Source organism: Melanerpes formicivorus, unplaced genomic scaffold (genome assembly GCF_026170545.1).
Source record: "Melanerpes formicivorus ecotype bairdi unplaced genomic scaffold, bMelFor1.0.p_v2 SCAF_45, whole genome shotgun sequence".
NCBI lineage: Eukaryota > Metazoa > Chordata > Aves > Piciformes > Picidae > Melanerpes > Melanerpes formicivorus.
The window spans coordinates 2078518-2102291 of NW_027142397.1; the positions used below are offsets into that span (position 1 = coordinate 2078518).

At 57.2% G+C, this 23774-nt stretch overlaps 1 protein-coding gene across 20 annotated transcripts in view; it reads right to left on the reverse strand.

The window, feature by feature from the left end:
• The window catches only part of MACF1 (microtubule actin crosslinking factor 1), a 186907-nt gene that overhangs the window by 35233 nt on the left and 127900 nt on the right, over window positions 1-23774 (reverse strand). For 15 of the 20 annotated variants that reach the window (XM_068159210.1, XM_068159208.1, XM_068159204.1 and 12 more), the window contains 8 exons: window positions 8255-8416; window positions 7933-8103; window positions 6475-6641; window positions 5531-5690; window positions 4401-4727; window positions 3072-3156; window positions 1252-1493; window positions 570-776 (listed from right to left, as the gene is read on the reverse strand). In XM_068159210.1, coding sequence (XP_068015311.1) covers window positions 570-776; window positions 1252-1493; window positions 3072-3156; window positions 4401-4727; window positions 5531-5690; window positions 6475-6641; window positions 7933-8103; window positions 8255-8416 — 1521 coding nt within the window. The remainder of the gene's footprint in view (window positions 1-569; window positions 777-1251; window positions 1494-3071; window positions 3157-4400; window positions 4728-5530; window positions 5691-6474; window positions 6642-7932; window positions 8104-8254; window positions 8417-23774) is intronic. The other 5 variants (XM_068159206.1, XM_068159207.1, XM_068159209.1 and 2 more) reach the window with 1 other exon arrangement.

Sequence of the window (23774 nt, forward strand, 5' to 3'; positions counted from 1 at the left end):
TGGATTTGGGGCATGGAGCAGGGGCAGGCCCTGCAGCAGGACGTGGCAGAGCAGCCACCTCTCTGCACACATGCCCTGCTCCCAGGGAAGGGGGCACTCCTATTTCACACCATCATTTTACTTGCTCAAAGCCAGCCAGAGCAGTTGTCCACCACGCTCTACAGCCCCCAGCCCACGCAGAACAAGCCTGGTTTTGAGAGGACTGCTCTCCTGGGACCAATCCCTGTGCCATCACCGCAGGGCATGACTTCTTCCAGGCTGAAAGTCACCTGCCATGGGTTTTACACCAGCAGCATCAGCCAGGCAAGCTGATGGGTAAGGCACAGCACTGCCCTGGGAGCCTTGGAGCTATCCAAACCATACATGGGTCAGAAACCAGCCCCAAATCCATGTGCTGCTGCTGGAGCCTGTTCATTGCTTGGCATTCCCGATAGGATTTGTCCCTCCTGTCGGGATCTGTTTGCCATCCTGCCTGCTGCAGCAGTGCTGTGTGGGCTGGAGCCGTGCTGAGCTGCTCCCTCCCACTCTCCTGAGGAAACTATCAGCCTCCAGGGGGGTTACCAAATTACCTGCTGAGACCTCTGAATAGCAGCATCGATCTCCTCCACCCTCTGCTTGATGGTGTCACTGACCAGCCTGTAGCGCTCGTTGGTGTCGGTCACCAGCTTGTCCAGCCCCTCGCGGGCTCGCCAGGGAACCAGCTCCAGCAGAGCTCTGCTCACCTCATTCACCGTGTCCAGGATGAGCCTGTGCTCCATCACCTCCTTCTTCAGCTCCTGTGGAAGGCACCCATGGAGATGTGTGGCAGGTGACAGAGTCACAGAATCAGAGAGTCACAGGAAGCACAGACTCCCAGGAATGACAGACTCCACAGAACCACCCAGGTTGGAAAAGACCCTCAGGATCACCAGGCCAGCTGATAGCCCTCCTCTGCAGAGCTCACAGCCCCAAGCACCACACCCAAACCACCTTTAAACACACCCAGGCTTGGTGACTGCACCACCTCCCTGAGCAGCTCATTCCAGTGCCTGACCACTCTTTCCATGACAATTTTTTTTCCTGCTGTCCAGTCTAAACCTCCCCAGTGGCAGCTTGAGGCCTTTCCCTCTTGTTCTATCACTAATTACCTGTGAGAAGAGACCAGCCCCAGCCTCTGACTTCCCTCTGCAGCTTGCCAAGGCAGCAAGCAAACCCCCACCGGCTCCGACCCTCACCTCCCAGCCCCACCAGCGCTGCTCTGCCAGCCCCTACCTTTTGCCTCTGCTGGAACTGGGGTATCTGCTCCCCAGCTGGGGACTGGGCCCCACTGGAAGCCAGCTCATCCTCCACTTGGCTCATCCAGCTGGTGAGCTCCTCGTGTGTGGACTGGAACTTGGTGGCCAGCTGCCGAGCCTGCTCCAGCGTGCGCAGCGCCTTGGAGCTGGCGGCGGTGATGTCGGAGTAGCGAGTCTTGATCCCATCCAGCTTCTCCTGGATCAGCAGCACCTCCTCCCCTGGGAGACAGCAGCAAAGGGCCAAGTGATGCTGGGCTGGGAGGGAGGGGGCTGCAGGAAGGTTTAGGCAGCTGGTTGCCCCCCAGCCCCCTTTTAAATAGCTGATTTTGGTCTCACTTTTACAGTCCTGGAATTGCTGGGGTTGGAAATGACCTCTAAGATCATGGAGGCCAACGACTGCCCCAATGTGACTGTTCAACCCTTGACACCCAACTCCATCATGGCCATTAAACCATGTCCCAAAGTGCCACAGCCACAGGTTTCTTGAACCCCTCCAGGGATGGGGACTCCACCACCTCCCTGTGCTGCCTGTTCCAGTCCCTGACCACCCTTGCCAGAAAGAAATTGTTCTTCGTGTCTGACCTAACCCTCCCCTGCTGCAACTTGAGGCCATTTCCTCTGTTCCTATCTCACCTTCCTTGGGAGAAGAGACCAACTCCCACCTGGCTCCAGCATCCTTTCAGGGAGTTGTAGAGAGCCTGAAGGTCACCTCTCAGACTCTTTCTCCAGGCTGCACACCCCCAGCTCCCTCAGCTGCTCCTCCCCAGCCCTGTTCTCCAGATCCTTTCCCAGCTTTGTGGCCCTTCTCTGGACCCCCTCCAGCTCCTCAATGTCCTTCTTGGGGTGAGAGGCCCAAAACTAACCCCATCATTGGCCTCATCAGTGCTGAGTACAGGGACATGATCCCTGCCCTGGTGCTGCTGGCCACACTATTGGTGATCCAGGCCAGGATGCTGCTGGCCTTCTTGGCCACCTGAGTACATTGCTCTGTGCAACTTCCCAGCCCATTTTCACAGCCAGGAAGCAACTCCTAGAGCTGACATTTTTTTCACCAGCCAGCACAACGTCCCTCCCTGGAAGAGGAATGAAACTGTGAAGCCCCAAAGCCACCACACCTCAGCTCTCTAAGGGAAAAAAACCTCCAGTTCCCTTTTTGCTTTTTAAGAGGACAAGAAAGCTCAAGCCAAATTCTTTGTAATCACTCTTCCTGCTGCACAGCTCCCACAAGGACAGAGGTCTGGCCATCTGCTCTGAGCAGACCACATCTGAAGGAAATGCATCTCCCCGACCTCTCTTCCCACTCACAAACATGAACTCACACCCACGTGGCAACGGCAACAACTGCTCCGTGTGGGAAAGGGAGAGCAGGAAAGGGCTGAGGGTATTTTTAACCTCTTTCCATGTGATTTAGCAGCTGGAGGCAATGAGAAAACCCTCCCCTGGTGTTGTGGGGCTGCTCAGAGCTGAGCATCACCACGTGGCTGGTGGGAATCACCCATTCATCAAGCTGTGAGGCTGGCACTCGGGACCAACCAGCTCCACGAGCAAGCCCTGAGCTGGAGTGCTTGTGGCTCAGCAGCCAGGTCTGGATGCTACACAGCTGTTTGGGGGTATCCAAAAGGGAGTCAGACCTGAGAGAGAACAGCCTCCCCCTGAACAATGTTATCACTGCAGAGCATGGACTGCCCAAGGAAGACCACACAGAGGATGAGGAGCATCCCAGGCCCCCCACACTGGCCAGTGGGTGGCCAGATCTTCATCTTCTCCAGCCAAGAGGATTCTGTGAGTCTCTGTTACCTGTGGTTTGCTTCAGAAGGGCTTGCCCATTCCTAATGGCTTGGTCCACGTTCTTCTTCCTGTTCACAATTTCCTCATTCAGAGCCTGGTGAGGAAAGCAAACTGGGGTTAGCCTTCTGCAGGCAGGTCCCCACCTTCTACCTGCCAGAGATGCTAAGGGGAGGATGAACTGCTCCTGCTGAGAACAGGAGGGGTGGGCAACACCTTGTCCTTGTCCAGTCATCCTCCTCCTGCTGTGGGACTTTTGGAACACCCAAAACTTACAGCAAAGCCATCCCAAGCCCCTGCCAAAGAGCTTGCCCTTGTGTTAGACACAACCTCACTTCTGAAAAGAGCTTGGACAGCCACCAGGCAGTGGAAGCAGACAGCTCCCTCGGTGGCCAGCCTGGCTCAGCAAACCCAGCAGGCTTTTCAAGCTCTCAGTCTTGGAAACAGCATCTCTCCAGCTCTCTCCAGGCACAGGGTGGCCAGGCTCACTCAGGCATTGTGTTCACAAAGCAAATAAATCACTGGAAGTTTCCCTTCCCTGGGTAGCCCTTTTTATTTTTTGGGGGGGCTGGGGTGTCCCACAACGATTGCTTTGAACAGATTAAACCTCTCTACACTTCTGCAAGCTGAGAGAAGAGAACCAGCAGTGGAAAACCAGCTTTGAATAAAATGAAAAGGAAGGAGGAGGAGAGGAGGAGAGGAGGAGAGGAGGAGAGGAGGAGAGGAGGAGAGGAGGAGAGGAGGAGAGGAGGAGAGGAGGAGAGGAGGAGAGGAGGAGAGGAGGAGAGGAGGAGAGGAGGAGAGGAGGAGAGGAGGAGAGGAGGAGAGGAGGAGAGGAGGAGAGGAGGAGAGGAGGAGAGGAGGAGAGGAGGAGAGGAGGAGAGGAGGAGAGGAGGAGAGGAGGAGAGGAGGAGAGGAGGAGAGGAGGAGAGGAGGAGAGGAGGAGAGGAGGAGAGGAGGAGAGGAGGAGAGGAGGAGAGGAGGAGAGGAGGAGAGGAGGAGAGGAGGAGAGGAGGAGAGGAGGAGAGGAGGAGAGGAGGAGAGGAGGAGAGGAGGAGAGGAGGAGAGGAGGAGAGGAGGAGAGGAGGAGAGGAGGAGAGGAGGAGAGGAGGAGAGGAGGAGAGGAGGAGAGGAGGAGAGGAGGAGAGGAGGAGAGGAGGAGAGGAGGAGAGGAGGAGAGGAGGAGAGGAGGAGAGGAGGAGCAAAGAAAAGCAAAAAGAAAAGCAACAAAACTAAACATGGAGTGAAAAGAAAACCAAAACCCAAAGAAAGATAAAATAAATAACCCCAGATGAATGCAACAAAACAACCAAGATGAAGGTGGAAGGAAATGGAAAATACCAGCTGGTCAGCATGCTGCTTCTGCAGGACGTCCCGTTTGTAATCCTTTACGGATACCGAGCCCAGCTTGTCCTCAACCTCAGCCAGCCAGTTGAGCACTTCCACCTCCTCCTCCCCAAAGAGCCTGGCGTTGGAGAGCGCCTGGGCCAGCAGCGCTGCCTTCCGGCAGCAGCGCTCCTGCACCTCGCCGTAGCGGCGCTGCAGAGCCTCTAACTTCTCTGCCAGCAGCCTCTGCTCGGCGGCACAGCTGAGGGAGGAGAGGGACTGCCCGACGCCGACCGCCCGCGACACCTCGGCGGCCTGGTTTGCTATCTCTTCCTCTAGGGCCTGGATGGCAGGAGGATAAAACAAAAGAACGAACAAACAAACAAAAAACAGAAAGGGACAACGGAAAAGGGGTGAATGGAGATGGGTGAAGGGAACAAAAACCAACCACAAACCCAAACAAACCACAACGTAAAAGAGGAATGCAACTGAAGGGATGGAAGGGGGAATGTGAAACCCAAAGGGCAGCAAAATAATAAGATGTAAAAGAAACACAACGAAAGGGATGGGTTTGGCAGCCAGGGGCAGAGAGGTTGGCTGTGAGGGGCATCAGAAGCAATGGGTGGGGGTTGGAAAGGCCCTCTAGGGATGATCCAATCCAAGCCACCTGACAAAGCAGGATCACACAGGGCAGGTTGCACAGGAATGCATCCAGATGGGTTTGGAAGCTCTCCAGAGAAGGAGACTCCATAACCTCTCTGGGCAGCCTGCTCCAGGGCTCCAGCAGCCTCACAGCAAAGTCTCTCTTCATGTTTAACATTCCCTCATCACTTTAACGTTTGGTTTCCCTTTGCAGCCTTCTCCATACACAAGGAAACCTTGAGAAATGGTTGAGGTGGTTGAGGCTCCTTCCCTGGAGATATTCAAGGTGAGGCTGGACGAGGCCCTGGGCAACCTGATCTAGCTAGGGATGTCCCTGCTGACTGCAGGGAGATCGAACTGGATGAGCTTTGGAGGTCCCTGCCAGCCTGGACCATTCTACGATTCTAACTCCTCCAATGACCTCCTCACCACAGCAGAAACAACCACCTGAGTGGGATACCAACCACCTCCAGCAGCAGCTCCTGTTCATGCCCAGGTCCTACCTTGTGCCTACTGATCTGCTGCTGGATCTTGGCAGTCTGGGTACCGATGGGCTCCGAGTTGGCCAATTTCTTCTCGGTCACCGACAGCCAATCCGACACAGGCTCTGTGGTTTCATGGAACTGCTTTGCCAGGACCAAGATGTCCTCCAGCTGCTTCTGCCTGTAGGAAGGAATAAACCACTGAGGAGCAGCTCCCTGTTGGTGCCAGGCATGGGAAGCAGCTTGAAAGTATTAAGGAAGAGGGAACCAAAGCAGCTCTGCTCCAGAGCAAGATGAGACACTGTGTCAGGCAAGCTCCTTCTTGCTGCTGTGCCTTTAGGATCCAGTTTATCCCTCCAGGAAGGTGGCAGAGAGGCTGTCCCATTGTGCTGCTTTCCTACCATCCCCATCACTACCTCAGTGATCCTCCAACATCCTCAGCTTGTGGCTGGGCTCTTGGTGTTTCAGAGCTGCTGGTCAAAGCCAGCCTGGCACTGCTACAAGCCCTAGATGGACAGTCATCTAGTTGGCAGCGATTTAAAGCACTGAGAGGTCAAACCTGGCCCTCAGATGTGACTTCACAACCCCAGATATTATCTTCTGTAGCAACAAGCAACTCAGAAACGAGATCCAGGCAGCAGAAAGGTGTCAACAGGATGTTGCTGCTGCAGCTAAATGTTAACGCTTAAAGGAACAAAAATAACATCCGTCCCCTGCAGGGAATTTATTTCATCTGAGCTCTTCCCTGCCATTGTAAACCACTGCTATCAGCTCCAGCTCCCAAACAGCCTTTGGAGCTCTCATGTTTTCCAGCTGTTTCCACATTTCCAGGATGTATCTGCGGGGAGATCTCCGCCAGCTCCCCGCGCGTTGTCACCCCGAGCTCCAGGGCACTGTGACTCATTGGAGGAGCTGCCTCCCCTGGGGCTTATTTGTTGTTTGCCTGGTGGGGTGGACCCTCTCACCTGCTGGCTGCACTGCCCAGCAGCCCTGCCCAGCGACGTTCCAGGCTCTCCAGCTGGCCAACGATCTTCTCCCTGTCGGCGGGCTCGGCCGACTGCGCGATCCTGCCGCCCTCCGCTTGGATCATCTCAACGGTGGCTTTGCGATCGTCCAGGAGTCGCTGCAGCAGCTGCAGCAGCAGCAGCAAGACAAAAGAGGATAAAAGGGACCAGATTGGATCAGCAGAACCTCTTCTGGCCCTCAGGAGAGAGCAAATCTCTAATTGTGGCTGAAAACCACCCCAGCCCAGGGCTGAGACCAAAGGCAGCCCAGTGGGGCAGCTTCTGCCTTCAAAACCAGGCAAGAAAAAGAATCCAGTGATGTAATAACAGGCTTCAACATTTGGTCAGCCCTGAAGTGGTCAGGAAGTTAGACTGGATGATCATTGCAGGCCCCTTCCAACTGCAATGTTCTATTCTAAAAGAGAGTCAAAGAGATTCAGAAGTCCTCATAGATTGATAGAAGAGACCTCAGGGATCATCCAGTCCAACCCTTTCTCAGAGGTTTCCTCCTCACCCCTCTCCCCACAACCGCCAAACTTATCAAGTTTTTCACTTCAAACCCATTTCCTCTTCCAAGTCTCAATCCACCTCCCCAAGCCTCGATAAGAATTCCCTTCGGCAAGGTTTGCCCAGCAGCAGACTCGGCCGCGGAGGCGCCGGGCAGGGCTCTTATCTCTGCAAACAGCAGCACGCCTCGGCACGGGGCTGCCAGCTCCTCCTTTCAACACCCAGCCGGGCATCTCCGACCACCTGCCTGCTCCTGACACAGCACTGGGCTGGAGGAAGCAGCAGCAAACTTCCAAGAGGCAGTGGGACAAGAAAAAGTGATTTAGGTGATGGACAAACGAGCTGCCTGCTGATTCCGCTGGGATGTGGGGAAGCAGGAGATCCACTGCAAAAGAAGGTGGCTTGTGGAGAGCCTGCTTAGGGTCTGGAGAACAGGGCTGGGGAGGAGCAGCTGAGGGAGCTGGGGGTGGTCAGCCTGGAGAAGTGGAGGCTGAGGGGAGACCTTCTGGCTCTCCACAGCTCCCTGAAAGAAGGTTGGAGACTGGTAGGGGTGTGAGGATAAGAGGAAATGGCCTAAGCTGCACCAGAGGAGGTTTAGGTTGGGCATTAGGAGAAGCTTCTTCACTGAAAGGGTTCTCAAACGCTGAAGAGGCTGCCTAGGGAGGTGGTTGAATCCCCATCACTGGAAGTGTTTCAAAGAGGCAGAGATGTGGTGCTAAGGGCCGTGGTTTAGCACCAGCCTTAGCAGAGTTAGAGAATGGTTGCCCTGGATGATCTTCAAGGTTTTTGCCAACCAATGTGATTCTATCTCTGCCACACCTCATCTGCTACAGCTGGACCCCCCCAGTATATTCTCCTGCTGACCAGACCTCCCCCTCCCATCGACCCAGCTGTTACCCTGTGCTTGCTCACCTTCTGCTCCTGGATCTGGGCTTTCACCACCTTGTACTCTGCAGAGGGAGGTTTCTGGTTGGAGATGAGCTCCTCGGTGTCTGCCAGCCAGCTCAGCAACGGCTCCAGGGCGTCCTGAAACTTCCCACAGTGCAGCAGGGCCTCCTGCAGCTGGGCAACTCTCTGGGCCACCTGCACCCCAAACACAGCCCCACTGCACGGTCAGGCTGGTGACACATTGATGCCAGAGCCTCAGATCCCTGTCCACGACCCATTTCTTCTACCAGGCAGACCCCAAGAAGTCTGAGAGGAAACCACCTCCAGCCCTTTCCCACACACTCACCTTCTTGTTGAGGGTGTTCCAGCGAGTGTTGATCTCTTCCATGTCATGTTCCAGCCCTTGGACATCACAGTTTTTCCCGGCGCTTTGGATGAGTCCTTGACCAACTCCATTGACTTGCTGTAGCTTTAGCTGGAGAGGATCCACTTGCTCCTTCTGGAACAGCTGGGGATATGAAGGGTGGGAGAGAAAAGGTATTTACAACCCCTGAGCTGCTCTTACAGCCCCTCCACCGCCCACTAGACACAAACAGGTTTGCCTCTGTGGAGAGGATGCAGCAGCCACTTGTGCTGCTGCTGTATTAGAGCTGTGCAAGTTGGTCTGAACTCCTCCCTCGCCTTGACCCACTAACACAGATGTCTCACAGCTCAGCATCTACACCCATCCACCTCTCCTCTTCAACAGCTAAATCCACCCCATCCCCCCCTTGTTTTTTTTCCCCCCCCCCAAGCACTGGAATGAGTTGGAGAGAGCAAATCAGGAAAGAAATGAGAAACAGCAGCCCTGGTCAGCCACTGGATTGGGAAATAATGCTCCTGGGGGAGGAGGAAAAAAAACCCCAAGCTGAAGCAATTCTCACAGTTGATGCTATTGAGAAGGGAGACCTGACATCAGATGGAGTTTTGTTAACCACCAAATTACAAGGCAGTGAGAAGCTCACTGCGTTTTGAAAGACAAAAGGCAAGAGGCAATTAATGTGCTGGTCGTTAACCACGCCGCCTACTTGGCAGGGTCCTGCCTGGGAATCCTGTGGGGAAAAGCTTTTCAACCCAAAAAAAATTGAAAAAAAAAAGAGAGAGAGAGAAAAAGAAGATTTGATAGGGAAGGGGGAGGAGAGGGAATGAAGCTCCTCATTGTAAAGAGAGGCAGCGAGGAGAATCCTGTTTCCGCGCCGGAGATAAGAGCTCTTTATGGGAGCTGTGGAGCTGCTGCAGCCACCCGCTGGGGCCTGGGCCTGGGCCCTCTCCAGCCCTGCCCAAATCACAGAATGGTTGGGTTGGAAGGGACCTTAAAGAGCATCCAGTTCCAACCCCCCTGCCATGGGCAGAGACACCTTCAACTAGCGCAGGGTGCTCAAGGCTTCATCCAGCCTGGCCCTGAACACCTCCAGGGAGGAGGCAGCCACAGCCTCCCTGGGCAACCTGTGCCAGCAGCTCACCACCAGACTTCTAAGATCATCAAGTCCAACCTTCTCCCCAACACCACCATGTCCCAGAGTGACACATCTACTTGTTCCAGTGTCTCCCCACCCTCACTGCAAAGAATTTCTTCCTAATCTCCAGTCTCAACCTCCCTTGCTCCAGCTCAATGCCATCCCTCTCGTCCTGTCACCGCAAGCCCTTGTACAGAGTCCTTCCCCAGCTTTCCTGTGGCCCTCTTTAGGCACTGGAAGGCCACATCCCAAGGGATGACCCTGCAATGGAGGAGCACAAGCATCCCAAAAAAAGAGGAGTGAGTCCTTCCTGGCTCGCCCCAGGCCCTTGGACCCTGAGGCCAGGCAGAGCAGAGGTCACCCAGCAGCCAGTGCTGGGCAGGATGGGAGCCCTGTCGCAACGATGCCTCTTTGGGAAGCAGAGGGCATGGCTGCCAGCCGCTTGCTTTCCCAAGCCTGCCTCCTCCTCCCGTGCCTGAGAACACAGGGACATTGATGGCACTGAAAATGCCCACTTGGATGCACGATTTCCCTGAGCAGAGCAGCAGCTCCTGGCTGGCACAGCAATCCTAGAATGCTTTGGGTTGGAAGGGACCTTCAAGATCACTCAGTTCCAATTCCCCTGCCACGGGCAGGGACACCTCCCACCAGCCCAGGTTGCTCAAGGTCTCATCCAGCCTGGCCTTGAACACCTCCAGGGAGGAGGCATCCACAGCCTCCCTGGGCAACCTGTGCCAGTGCCTCACCACCCTCACTGCAAAGAATTTCTCCCTAATCTCCAGTCTCAATCTCCTCTGCACCAGCTCAAAGCCATCACCTCTCGTCCTATCACCACCAGCCCTCACAGTGACCCAGCAACCGTTTCTGAAGGAAACCTCCCAAACACAACCCTCCCCCCCCAATACCCCCAAAACCCCTTCAAATACACAAGCCCCCCACCCCAATCACACACCAGAAAGTTTTCAGAGGGGCTGCCTTGACTTTCTTTGCCTTATTTTCCCTACACAAAACTATTTCTTCTCCTGGGAGCTTAGCAACTGGAGGGCAGGGAGGTGTCTCTGCAGGACACGAAGCACAGGGGGTGCTGGCAGACACTGTCCAGAGCTGTTTGCTCAGGGACAATTATGCCACGGTTACAACAAATAAATGGTGACATGAAATCCCTGATTCCCCAACTGCTTCTCCTGTTACTGTTTATAGATGGAGCTGGCTGTTAGAGCAGCCAAACCCACAAAAAGCCCAGGCTGATAAGTCTGGCATGTGGGGCTGGGGCTGAGCCCTCTGCACGTTGCAAAAACAACCTCCGGGGATTTGAAGGAGCTGGGCAGGGAGGAAGCCTCATGGAAAGCTCAGCCAGCACACTGCAAACCTGATCACCAGAGTGCAAACCTGATCACCAGAATGCAAACCTGATCACCAGACCATGGCTACCTGCAACCTATGAATCATTCCAGCCCAGGAGCTGCTAAGTCTGCCATGTGGAGCTGGGTCTGAGATCTCTGCACACTGCAAAAACCAACTCCAGTGAGTCTGAGATCTCTGCACACTGCAAAAACCAACTCCAGTGATTTGAAGGAGCTGAGCAAGGAGAAAGCCTCAGCCAGCAGACTACAAACTGGATCACCAGAGTGCAAACCTGGTCACCAGACCATGGCTACCTGCAACCTATGAACCATTCCAGCCCAAGAGCTGTTAGGTCTGGCACGTGAGGCTGGCTCTGAGCTCTCTGCACATTGCAAAATCCAACTCCACAGATTTGAAGGAGCTGAGCAGTGAGAAAACCTCATGGAAAGCTCAGCCAGCACACTACAGACCGGGTGACCAGACTACAATCTTATTCATCACACCATAGGTACCTGCAACCTAGGATTGCTCCAGTGCAAGAATTGCTAAGTCTGGCACGTGGGGTTGGGTCTGAGCCTTCTGCATGCTGCAAAAACCAACTCCAGGGGTTTGAAGGAGCTGGCCAGGGAGAAAACCTCATGGAAAGCTCAGCCAGCACACCACAAACCTGGTGACCAGACTGCAAACCTGGTGACCAGCCCTCGGGTACCTGCAAGCCCAGGAAGGGTTGCAGCCCGGGAGCAGGACGCTGCTGCGTGAGGCTCATTAATCACACGAATGGCCTGAGGAGTGGGCACGTCCACCCTGCTTGTTTTCCTCTGCTCATAAAAGAGTCCAGAGATTTAATTCATGAATGTGTGACTCAGCTTTGAAACAAATATTTGAAGGTACACCCTTGAAAGTGCAAGAGCGAGGTGTGCTGCCCGGGCGAAGCGGCTGGACAGACATCTTAGCAAGCAGAAGGACATCTGCTTCACCACACCTCCTCCTCCTCCTCCTCGATCCCAGAAATGCTTCCCAAAGCACCTCCTCGCTTTCTGCTTGCTTTCTGCTTCCCTCATCTCCCGGGTGGCTGCGCTCCTTAACCCCACCGCTCCCAAATCCAGAGCTCAGCATCGCCCTGCTGCAGACCTGGAGCTGCCAAGGGCTTCAGCAAGGGGACTTAAGGGGTTGACAACCAGAGATGCTGCAGGTAAAATAAGGGTCCCAGCAGCAAGGACACGCTGAGAGCAGAGAATTTCACAGCATCACACAATAGTAGGGGTTGGAAGGGACCCCTGAAGATCATCAAAACCAATGCCCCTGCCAAGACAGGTTCACCTAGACAAGGTCACACAGGAATGAGTCCCAGGGGGGTTTGAGTGTCTGCAGAGATGGAGACTCCACCACCGCTCTGGGCAGCCTATTCCAGGGTTCAGCCACCCTCAGATTAAAGAAATTCCTCCTCATGTTTAGATGGAAATTCTCATCTTCAAGTTTGTGCCTGCTGCCCCTTGTCCTGTCACTGGGCACCACTGAAAAACAACTGATGCCATCCCCCTGCCCTTCAAGCGGGTGCATTGATGAGACCTCCCCCCAGTCTTCTCTTTTCCAGACTAAAAAGTCTCAATTCTCAGCCCTTCCTCATCACAGAGTAGTTTCAGTCCCCTCTTTGAAGCCCTTTGCTGGACCCAAATGGCCAGAACCCCACAGCTCTTTTGCCCCAGTGCAGAGCACTCTGGGTGCCCCAACCCCTGCTCACATGGGCTCCCCTTTCCCCCCATGTGCAAGCAGTTCTCCAAGCCCCCCAAAGGGGTGGCACAGCCCAAAGGATGAGTAATTGCTGCTGAAGTGGGATTTGGGGCTCTGACTAACTTCTGATGTCTCCTTAGTGATATTTCTCCCAATCCAGATGGCAGGAAATCAGCGCCGGGCTGTGGGAACTCCACCACCGAGGTCCCTCCAGGCGAAAGCCTCGAGGCACGGCACGGAAAAAGCAACTCCCCCAACGCCAGAGAGAATCCAAGCCCCTTCCCACGTGAGTTCAGAGCCTTCAACACCTTCCTCCTCACTTAAAAACGCTCCCGAAAGCTCTGACTGCACAAGGCAGGAGTTATTTGCACTTTAATTCGTTTCGCAGGATTCTCTTTCCCCAAACTCCCTTTCGCTTCAGAGCTGGGAACCACCCCTCCAGGATCCTCCTGTGAGAAGGTTTTTCTGAAGCCTGTGATTTATGCCTGAGCGACCAATAAGGCAAAAAAATTTAAGACAATAGCTTAGGTCATCAAGCAGCGATAGTCTTTTGCCTCCCCTACTTAAGCAAACACAATTCCACCCTCCCCCCCGCCCCCCTTCCCCTCCTAAAGCTTTTTGCCTGCCAAGTTAAAGTTGTACTGAGCCCTGGTGAGGCCACACCTAGAATCCCGGCTTCAGTTCTGGGCCCCTCACTCCACGAAGGACATTGAGGGGCTGGAGTGAGTCCAGAGAAGAGCAACAAAGCTGGGGAAGGGTCTGGAGAACAGGGCTGGGGAGGAGCAGCTGAGGGAACTGGAAGAGTTCAGCCTGGAGAAGGACTGAGGGAACACCTTCTGACACCACAACTCCCTGAAAGGAGAGAGGTAGGGGTTGGTCTCATCTCCCTCATTTCAACTCCCAGAGCAAGAGGAAATAGCCTCAAGTTGCACCAGGGGAGGCTTAGGTTGGCTATTAGGAATTTCTTCACTGCAGGAGTGGTCAGGGATTGGAACAGGCTGCCCAGGGAGGAGGTGGAGTGCCCATCCCTGCAGGTGTTCAAGAAACCTGTGGCCACACGGCACTCTGGGACGTGGTTTGATGGCCACAGCGGCGTTAGCTGACAGTTGGACTCCATGGCCTGAGAGGGCTTTTCCAAACCAAACAACTCCAATTCTATGTTGAAGCCTGAACCCTGCAGCTCCCAGCCACGAGGGCTCCCACCTCCCACCCACCCCAGGAGCACAAACTCAAGCGATTGGTGCACCCCAACCCCCGTCTGCAAGCGCCGGAGCGACAAATACCTCTTTATCTGGAACGAATCCATCTGGTGGAGCAGGAGGCCCTTCTGCGAGGAGAGCGGCGCCAGGGGGTCCCTCTGTGCCCGCAGGCACAGCTCCCTCCCGGGCACCCTCGCAGCTGGGGGGAATGAGGGTGTCCCCCAGCATGGCCCCAGGGAGGGTTTGTGCGGTGGGTGCCATGGTGGAGGATGTGCCCAGCAGCTCTGGGCCAGTAGGTTCCTCCAAGGGGGGTGGGAACGTTGAGAGGGGACTCTCCGTGCCTGGCAGCATGAAGGTGCCATCCCAAGCTGCCGTCTCTGTCACATCCTCCAAAGCGGGCACTTGAGTGGATAGGTGCTCTGGGAGGGGTGGCACAACGATGTTGGCAAAGTCATCTGTATCCCCCAAGGCCGCTGCCAACCCCTCCGCTGCCAGCGGCGCAGGGTCGCCACTGAGATCCCTGATACCAAAGCCGAGCGGGTCGGACGCTTGCGGTGGCACAGTGGCAACAGGCACATCAGCAAAGGGTGGTGGGGCATCCAGAAGCTCTTCCACCACCAAGGAAATGGCACTGGTGGTGGCATCTAGAGGTGGGTGCTCAATACACGGTTCCTCAGCATCCAGGGTAAGATCTCCAGCAGCCAGCGGTATCTCCTGAAGGTGAGGCTCTAGGATGGCTACATCCCCTGGTGCTGGGGGGTTAGCCGGGACAGAAAGCCTCCCAGCATCCCATGGGATGGCATCAGAAACAGGCTGCACCACAAGGGGCGACACGCTGGGAAGCTCTCCTAGGGCAGCCAGGCTGGTGGCACGTGGCACCTCCTCACCCCGCGCCACCCTCCGGCACCGCGCCACCGGCCGCTCCTCCCAGCCACAGACGAACAGCAAGTCCAGGTCTCCTGGCTGCAGGATGGCTGCTGGTGTCTCCCCATGGGTGACAACCAGCTCCACGGGGGACCCCTCAGAATGGGCAGCCCCTGCCAGAGCCAGGCCCTGGCCCAGGGAAAATGTTTCCCACGGGAGGTCCTCAGCAGGCGCTGGAGACGTCGTTGGAATCTCGGAGCCCAGCTCTGATGCAGAGCCGGCACAGAAAGACGGCAGAGAACCACAAGAAGCATCCCCACTTCCTGCCAGGTGAGTCTGGCCCTCAGCTCCACCACTCCCTGATCTTAAATCTGTGGCTTCATCCTCAGAAACCAGTTCTGGGACAGCCCAGCTGGCGAGCTCAGTCCTTCCAGGCAGAAGGTGATGGGTCCCAAACAGATCCATCCCCTCAAGGCCAGCCGCGTGCTGCGAGGGAGACCCCAGCCCCTCTGCCACTGTGCTGGGACCTGGGGGCTGGCAGGGGAACAGGCCAGCGGGGGACACTTGGCCAGGACAGGTCTCCTCGGGAAGCTGTGATACTTCCCCATCAGAGCCCAGCAAGTCTTGGCTATCCTCACCCCACCCCACTGGAGGGCTGGGGTAAGCAGCTCCCTCCAAGTCAGTAGCCAGACACGAACCCATCTCAGGAGATGGCATCCCACCAGCCCCCAGCACTGCCACCAAGCAAGTGTCCATGAGCTCTGGGCCCACCAGTGGGTCAGGTGCATCCTCCTCCACCGGTGCTGAAGAGCACGGCTGGAAAGAACCCAGCCCCACCGTGGCCATGGGGCTGGGTGAGGTCCCTCCCTCTGAATCTGTTGGGGTGATGGCTGAGGTGTCCCTTTCTGAGAAGGGCTCTGTCACTGGCTCCAGGGCGCTCAGCACCTGCGAGCTGCAGGTGACATCAAAGTCCTCCAGATCCGACACGACAGCGGAGTCGGAAGCGCTGATGTCCAGAGGGGCTGTGAGCTGACACACTTCAACGACCACCCCGGCCAGCTTGGCTGAGTCTGGGTCCAGCCCCTCCGAGTCCATCGGGGACACCTGAACCTCAGCATGACCAGGGACAGCCCCATTGCCCTCGTCCTCGTTCAGGCACTGCTCTTCCAGCTCCAGGAACATCTGCACCGAGTCTGTGTCGGACAACTCCGGGCCCGCAGGGCTGGCTGAGCGCTCCAAAGCCGGAGCAAAGTCCTCGGCCCCGCACTGCACTGCCACATCCTCAGTACAGCACGCGGTGAGGGGGCTGCCAGCACCCCCTGGGGAAAGGCAGGACCCAGAGATCCCTGGGTCAGGGGCAGAGCAGTCTGCTGGAGCAGCAAATTGTTCCCTTTCTTCAGAAATATCTGCCAAGCAACAGCTCTTCTTCTCCTCTGCCACCAGAACAGCCTTTCCTCTCTCTGACAGCGTCGCCTCCTCCCACTCCTCCATCATCACCCAGCGCTCGTCCTCCTCAAATCTCAGCTCAGACTCTGTCTTCTCCCTGAGATTGGAGGTGATGAGGATATCCAGTCCCACATCCAGCAGCTCTTCGCTAAGGCACGGAGAGAGGTTGACGTTCTCCACCGTACAGTCCGACTCCGAGGCCTCCAGGGTCTCCTGGTGCCCATCACTGAAGCTTCCCTTGATGAAATTCTTCCTGGCTCGCGGCCAGGTGGCACTGGGAAGCCAGCGAGCCCTGGCCAGGTCCCTGACGCGACCATCACCGGCGTTCAGCAGGGCCTGGCGCTCGTCCCGGGAACCACCGTAGCCATCAGAGGCCGTAAGAGCCTCTGCCGTGCCAGACGACTTGGAGACGTGCTCCAAGGTGAGAGACTCAGACATGGGCTCCCCGTGGTCGGGCTGGCCTGGGCGCTCGCTTGAGTCCCGCTTCTCCCGCAGGGAAGGGTTGGAGGCCCCTGCTTCCGACACCTCGCTCAGGGAAGCCCCCATCCTCTCTGCAAACTCGGTGAAGTTGGGGGGCATGAAGGACTTCCAGGACCTCCGGTTGACGTTCTCCTTCTTCTCGGGGTTCGGCCTCCTCCTCGGCGGAGCCGGCGCGGGCTTGGAGACGTCGCTGCTGAGCTTCAGCGCGTCGAAGATGACTCTCTCGTCCAGCTTCTTGCTCTCCGGAGCCCTGGATTCGAAGACGTTGGAGGCTCCCAGGGTGCCGTTGCTGGACAGGGTGCTGCCATCCCCTTTGCCCAGGGTGCTCTTGGAGAGCTGGTTGAGCTTCGATCCCTGATCGATCTGCTCATTGATTCTCATCGTGTCGTAGATGGACCGCTGGGGCACGTAGCAATCCTCTATGTAGCCATCCTCATCCTCGCCCTTCCCCAGGCAAGTGCGGTTCTGCCGTAAACAGTCTGGCCGGCTCAGTGGCTTGCCCATGCTCTCGGCCTCAGGGGTGACGGAACCGCCCCGGCAACCTTTCGCCCGCCCCGGCAGGAAGCATCCCACGGCCAGCAGGTCCCAACCCCACCGTGGCAACCTCTCTTCCCCAAACCGGCAGCGCTACGGGGCCGGGAGGGTGGCTCGGCAGCCCCGCGCCAGCTCAGCAGCCCCACCGATGGTTCCCAGCAGCCGAACGACACATCCCATCCCCGTGCCCCCCCTGAAAACGGCAACAAAATCCATCCAAATCCAACAGCTTCCGATTGAAATAGTCCCCGATCGCCGTTTGCGACCCCAAAAGCAGGGAAAAGAGTTTGGAGCTTCTCAAATCTGCTGTTCCTGCTTTAATAACAAAGGCACCGCTCGTCCCCGGGTGCTCAGCACTCGTCCCGGTTGCTCAACGCTCGTCCTGGTCGCTCAATGTTCCTCCCGGTGCCCAACGCTCGTCCCGGTGCTCAGTGCTCTTCCCGGTACTCAACGTTCGTCCTGGTCGCTCAACGTCTCGCAGCTCCGGTAGCTTTTTTGGAGGGTTTTTGCCCAGTTTCAAGTCCAGTGGAAGTCCCAACTGGTCCCAGTTACGCTCTCGGCAGCGGCTCGCGTGTTTTCATTTGAACGGAGCTTGTCAGCGGATATTCGGGACAAGTTTAAAGACAGGAAGTTCTTCATTCAGGGCAAACTCAGAGGTTTCCTGTCTCAAAAACATGATGGCATCGTCCGTGTCCCTCCCGCCCCCGCCGTCACCGCACCGTGAACGCTCGGAGCCACCGGGAATCACCGAACGGCCCCCCCGCAAAAATCCTGCCGGCTGCTGCGTGGGGAGGTCGGGGTAAGGCGCGGGGCAGGAAGGCTGCTGGGTCTTGGTTCGTTTTTTCCTTCTTCTTCTTCTTTCTCCCCAGGAAAAGAAATAATTGGCTATAAAACGCATCCAAAAATGGGAAAGGGCCGGAGCGGCTCCAAATCCGCCGAGCTGGGCGAACGGCGAGCAGCCGCGGCTGCAGGTTGCTGCTGCTGCTCCTGCTTCTTCCTCCTCCTCCTCCTCCTCCTCCTCGCACTAACTTTCCCGGTGGCCAGTAACGGGCTGCGGCGGCTCCGCGCCACCGGTTGGCCCGGCCATGGCGGGGAGGAGCGGGACACACAACGGGGGCCGGTCCCCGCGGTGAGGCGGGACACGGAGGAGGGACGGACACACACAGTCAGCCAGACAGAAAGACACCGGAGCCGCCTTCTCTTTCCCGTTCCTCGCCGCTTTTCTCCCTTTTGTGCGAGGTTTCAGCGGCCGGGCCGGGGGCGGGGGGCTCCGCTTCGCCCCCGCGGGCAGCCCCCGGCCGGCGCGGTGGGATGCATGGCGGGCCGGGACCGCTGCCTTCCTCCTCCTCTTCTTCCTCCTCCGCCGCCCTCTCTCCTTCCCGCCGGCGGAACAAAAGGGGCCGAACCACGCAGGCCGCCGCCGCCGCCCGCCCCGGCCCCGCCGCTCGCCGCCGCCAGCACCGGGCTCCCGCGGCGCTGCCGGCCCCGGCGGAGGGCGGGGGCAGGCGGGGGCGGGTGGGGGGCGGACCCGCTGCTCCCGGCCCGCCCCATCGCACCGCCCCCTCCCTGGGCACGGCGGCTCCTTCCACACCCCCACCCGCCTTCCATCATCATCATCATCACCGACCCCCAACCCCGGCTTCTCCGGCCCCGGTGCCCGACCGGGAAAGGGTGGGGGGGATCACGGCGGCTGAGTGCAGGCCGGCTTGGCCCCTTCCCCGCCCCACCGGCGTTGGCCCCTCCTCCGGGGATGGGGATGAGGCGGGGGGGGATGTGATGGCGGCAGCCCCCGACAAAGAGCAGCAACGCCCTGGCTCGGCGGCGGCTCCGGCTCTCCCCGCGCACCGGCCCCGCCGAGCCGGATCCTCCCCCGGTCCTTTGTCCGCGCCTGGCCTCGGGCTGGTCCCGGTACAACGGTTCCCAGCTCAGCCCTGCGCTGGGAGAGCACATGGACCCCCAACACGGGTCCCCGAGTCCTCCTTCCCCTCACCCCCACCCTTGCACAAAGACTCGAATTCACTAAATCACCAAAACCATCTCCCCCCCTCCTCCCCCCAAGTCCCATTTTTGCCTTCCCTCAGCCAGCGCTGCCAAACGCTCTGCCAAAAACCTGCCCACAACTTGCCACAGCACGGCTCGCCCGCTCCTGCTCCTAAAACCTCATCTTTACCTCCCCGCTTTTGGGTCAGCAAGGTGCCCCCCAGCACCCTGAGCCCCAGCACCCTCCTTTTTCTCCTCTCAGTCATTGACTCGAAGGGCTGGGGGAGCAGGCACAAGGGGGAGGCAGCCGGTGAATCGCGGCTGCAAAGTGATGCTGAGGGAAGTCAACGACTTGGGAAGAGAAAACAGGAGGGTTTGGAACAGCCTCCACACATCTCCAGGCAACAACCCACCCCACCAGCCACCCGGCCTGCTTCCTCCAGGATGAATTAGAGCATCGGGATAAAAATACAGCAGGCAGGTGGCTTCCATAGAGCCAAGCAGCAGTACCCCACCGCACCCCCCTAGTGCCAGCCCCCGGGGGACTCTGACCTCAGGCTGCGCTTTGCCATGTCACAGCTTCACCAAAAGCCTTCTCCCCCTCCCTGAGAGGCTGAACCAAAGGGAAGATGAAAAGCTGGAGTTGTTTGGGCTTTTTTGGGCTGCTGTCTCCATAAAACCATCGTGGCTTGGCCAAGGTTGGGGCATGGCTGCAGCTGGAGCCTGCTGTCCTTGTCCCCAAGCCCTTGGGATCCTTCTCCACTCCCCAGCACCAACCACACATGCAGCAGCTCCACCACATTCCCAAAGGGGATTTTTCCTTTTGGAGAGATGGGGAGGGATGGTCTGTGGGAGGGAAAGGTTCAGGGCTATGGAGGGGAAAGGACCATGGAATGGCTCAAAGTGCTCAGCAGGGCTGGTTGCACACCAGGGAACCTTTGGAAACTCCTCTTTTTTGATTCTTTCCATGATTAAGTATGACCAAGGAGAAGAGCAGGAGCTGGGGGGGAGGGCTGTACAAGAACCACACTGCCTGAAGGGGAGCCCCAGCAAGCCCTGGGAGCCCCTTTTGCCCATCCACAGCTGTCTCCTCCACATTTCCCCCCTGAGCTCTCCTGGGTGGACAGCCAGCCAGCCAGCCATGGCTGGCTCTCCAGCCTCCTCCAGCCCTGCCTGCCAACGTTCCACGAGCATCCCAGAGCCCAGCTTTTCCTCCTTGGCAGGGGGAGCGGCACAGCTCTCCCTCCACGTTATTAACCCGGCGCAGCTGAAACAACAAGAGGAGGTCGTTTGGTGCCAACGCTCCAGCAAAGCCACCCCCAGCTCCTGGCTACCACCTTGGCTGGAAGCTGGTGGAGCAGGAGGAGGAGGAGCAGGAGCAGGACCGTTAGTGCTCCAGGGCCCCTCCAGGAGGAATCCCAAGCATCCGGGCTGGGGCGCGGAGGCTTTTTTGTTCCACTGCGGAGAAGGAACGAAGCAGCTCGAGAAGCAGCTCGACGTGGAGCTGCTGCTTCACAGCCAGAAATTCTTTTCCCATTTCCTCACCAGGTCACGTGCCAGCAGCAAGCCAAGTCTTCCCCCAACACATCTTTCCCCCCCACCCCACCCCCAGGTCTCTAAAACCATTAGGGAAATACTCAACCAGCACTAAAGCCAATTAAAAACCTGCTGTGCCTGTGGTCTGACCATCCCGGCCAGAACTCTCGCAGGTTGCCCCTAACTCATGGCTTTAAGCCACCAAGTGACAACCCAGCGATGGGGACAGAAGCTGAAGGGTGCTGGGGCTGTGAGGAGAAACTTCTTTAAGGGTGCTGGAGCCCTGGAGCAGGCTGCCCAGAGAGGTGGTGGAGTTTCCTTCTCTGGAGACACTGAAACCCTGCCTGGATGTGTCACTGTGTGACCTTCTCTGGGTGAACCTGCTCTGGCAGGGGGGTTGGACTGGATCTCCAGAGGCTCCTTTCAGCACCTACCACTCTGGGATTCTCTGCTCTGCAACTTCAGGGCTTTGCCTGAGCTTTGTGTTGGTGCAACAAAAGGACAGGGCAGGACAGGACACAAAGGCCCTGACTCAATTTTTGTCCTTTTGGTTGTCTCTGAGCAGCTCTGGCACACAGAGTCCTGCCAGCAGCAAGTGCCAGAACTGAAATAAAAGGCTGACAGAGCTTCAGAGCTTCATCTCTGAGCTCAGGAGAGCACAGCTGATCACTTCACAGCTTGTGGGACCTGCAGCATGGCAGCAGTGAGCAGAATGCACCACCAGGACCCCTGATCTGGCTTTGGTTCAGTCACCAAACCTCCTCTTGCCTGCTTTGTTGCCAGCAGGCTTTGGCCAAACCAAGTTGAGATTCACAGCTGTGGACAAGGCAGTTGGATGCCCTTGCTCCAGCCACCAGCCCACCATGGGGAGAAGACCAAACAGCTCTAACCAGGTCACATCCTACAGACAAAGACCTCTCAGCTCATCACAGAATCCTTCCAGTTGGAGAAGACCTTTAAGGTCATGGAGTCCAACCATTCTCTAACCTTCCCAACTCTGGTGCTAGAACCCACCCAGAGATTTTTTTCCCCCAGACCCATGTGGGAGCATCTCCATCTCTCCCTGCTGGACCACCTCCATCTCTCCCTGCTGGACCACCTCCATCTCTCCCTGCTGGACCACCTCCATCTCTCCCTGCTGGACCACCTCCATCTCTCCCTGCTGGACCTGCAGGTTTCAGGCTGTCCTCATGTGGCCACCAGCCCTGGGGCACGGGGCCACGTGGCCTCCCCGTCAGGGGGTGATGTCACCCTGTTTACAACTGGGTTGCATCCTGCCTGCCACTGTTTACATGGGGAAGCAGGATTTGGAGACCTTGATATTTTTAGCTTTCTCTGAATGTATCTCAGCAGCTGGAAGTGAGGAACCTGCCTTATGTGATGAGCCAAAGAGCCCTGAGACAGCTCTCATCTGATGGACGTACTGCTAATGAGCCCAAGGTACAAGCAGAGGCCTTCTTCATCCTCAAAGCTGCTTTCATCTTCACCTTCTTGGTGTTCTCCTACCTTGGGTAGTGCAGCACCTGCTCACCCAGGCTGGCCAAGGGTGGATTCAGGGCAGTTCCTGCCTTTGCACCACAAGCTTTGATGGTCTTGACGACCACATCATAGAATCACTGAATTGCTTGGGTTGCAAAAGACCTCTAAGGTGATCAAGGCCAGCTGTGAACCCAGCACTTCCAAGTCACCACTAACCCTTCCCCCTCAGCACCACATCTATGCCTCTTTCCACACCTCCAGGGACGGGGACTCCACAGGGTAGCTCAATGTCCCCCCATCCTGACTCCATGGGGGTCACTGTGTCCCCCATATCTGACTCCATGATGGTCCAGTAGTGGCAGGAGGGAACCACTGTGCTGGGACATGAGGCCATGTCCAAGGCCAAGGGAACAAACCCTGAGAGCCTCCAGCCCAAGAGAGCTGGGTGAGTTTCAGCCTCCTTCAGACACTGTGATCACAGCACAAAGCCAAACCCTGCACACCCCTTTCTTAGAAACAGCTTTTTGGGGCCATTTTGGGGGGTTTCCTGGGATTTTTCCCAGAGGATTCATGGTTTTTAAAGCCTTTGCTGTGCTTCTCAGGAGGCCAGAGGGATTTATCTCCCCCTCAGTGCTGTTCCTCTCCTCCTAAACTTGTTCCTTTTGCCAAACCTTTGTGATTACTGTTTTGGTGCCTCAAGCCCTGAGCTCCCAGTTTGTTCTGGGCAAGAGCTAATCCCAGCCCACCCTGCTGGGCTGGGTGCTCCCTTATCCCCCTGCCTGGCCTCAAACCCATTTCATGCCTTGCCTCTGCCACCACACAATCCCTCCCTTCAAAGGCTGTGGCTGTTGGTGAGGCAGGGAACCAGGGAGCTTTTCCAGCAGGGGTTAGTAACCTGTAGCCCAGCAACTTGGGATTCTCCTCTGCAGGGCTGCAGGAGAGAACCTTGCTTGGCTCCATGGGGGTCTAGCAGCTCCACTGGAAAAGCTCTGGGAAGGGCTTAGGGAGAAACACTCTCTGGGTTGGATGTAGAGATGCTGGGGGTGTTTAGCCTGGAGGATAGGAGGATGAGGAGAGACCTTCTGGTTCTCTACAGCTCCCTGAAAGGAGGTTAGAGCCAGGTGGGGGTTCCTGCTCCCAAGCAACAAGACAAGAGGAAAGGGCCTCAAGTTGCAGCAGGGGAGGTTTAGGTTGGACATGAGGAACAATTTCTTCCCCAGAAGGGTTGCCAAAGCCTGGCCCAGGCTGCCCAGGGCAGTGCTGGAGTCCCCCTCCCTGGGAGAGGTTTCAAAGCCTAGGAGAAGTGGTGCTGAGGGCCAGGGGTTAGCAGTGACCTGGCAGTGCTGTGTTTGTGACTGGACTCAATGATCTTAAAGGCCTCTTCCAAGCCAGAGGAATCAATGGTTTGATGACTGCATGCAGCAGGCACTGCATTGTGTAATGCAGTTCATCCTTCCAAGGGTGCAGGAGCTCACTGTGGAGCTCTCCCTGCCAGGCAGCTCAGAGAGCTGTTGGTATAAATAATTCTCCCAAAGGAAGCCTGGAGCCCACGTGCTGCAGCAGCACCCAGCACAGCCCCACACCATGGCACTCAGCACTCCACCACTGCACATCCTGCAGCTCCCCCACGGCCCCACCTGGGTGCAGAGCACCCTGCCACAGCCTGGCAGCAACCTGAGCTGGGACAGGGAGCCAAGGGCAGAGCCAAATGCCATGGTCCTCACGGCCAGCAGCTTGGCTGGGCCCAGGAGGTGGCACCTGCTGAAGTGCCCTTTTT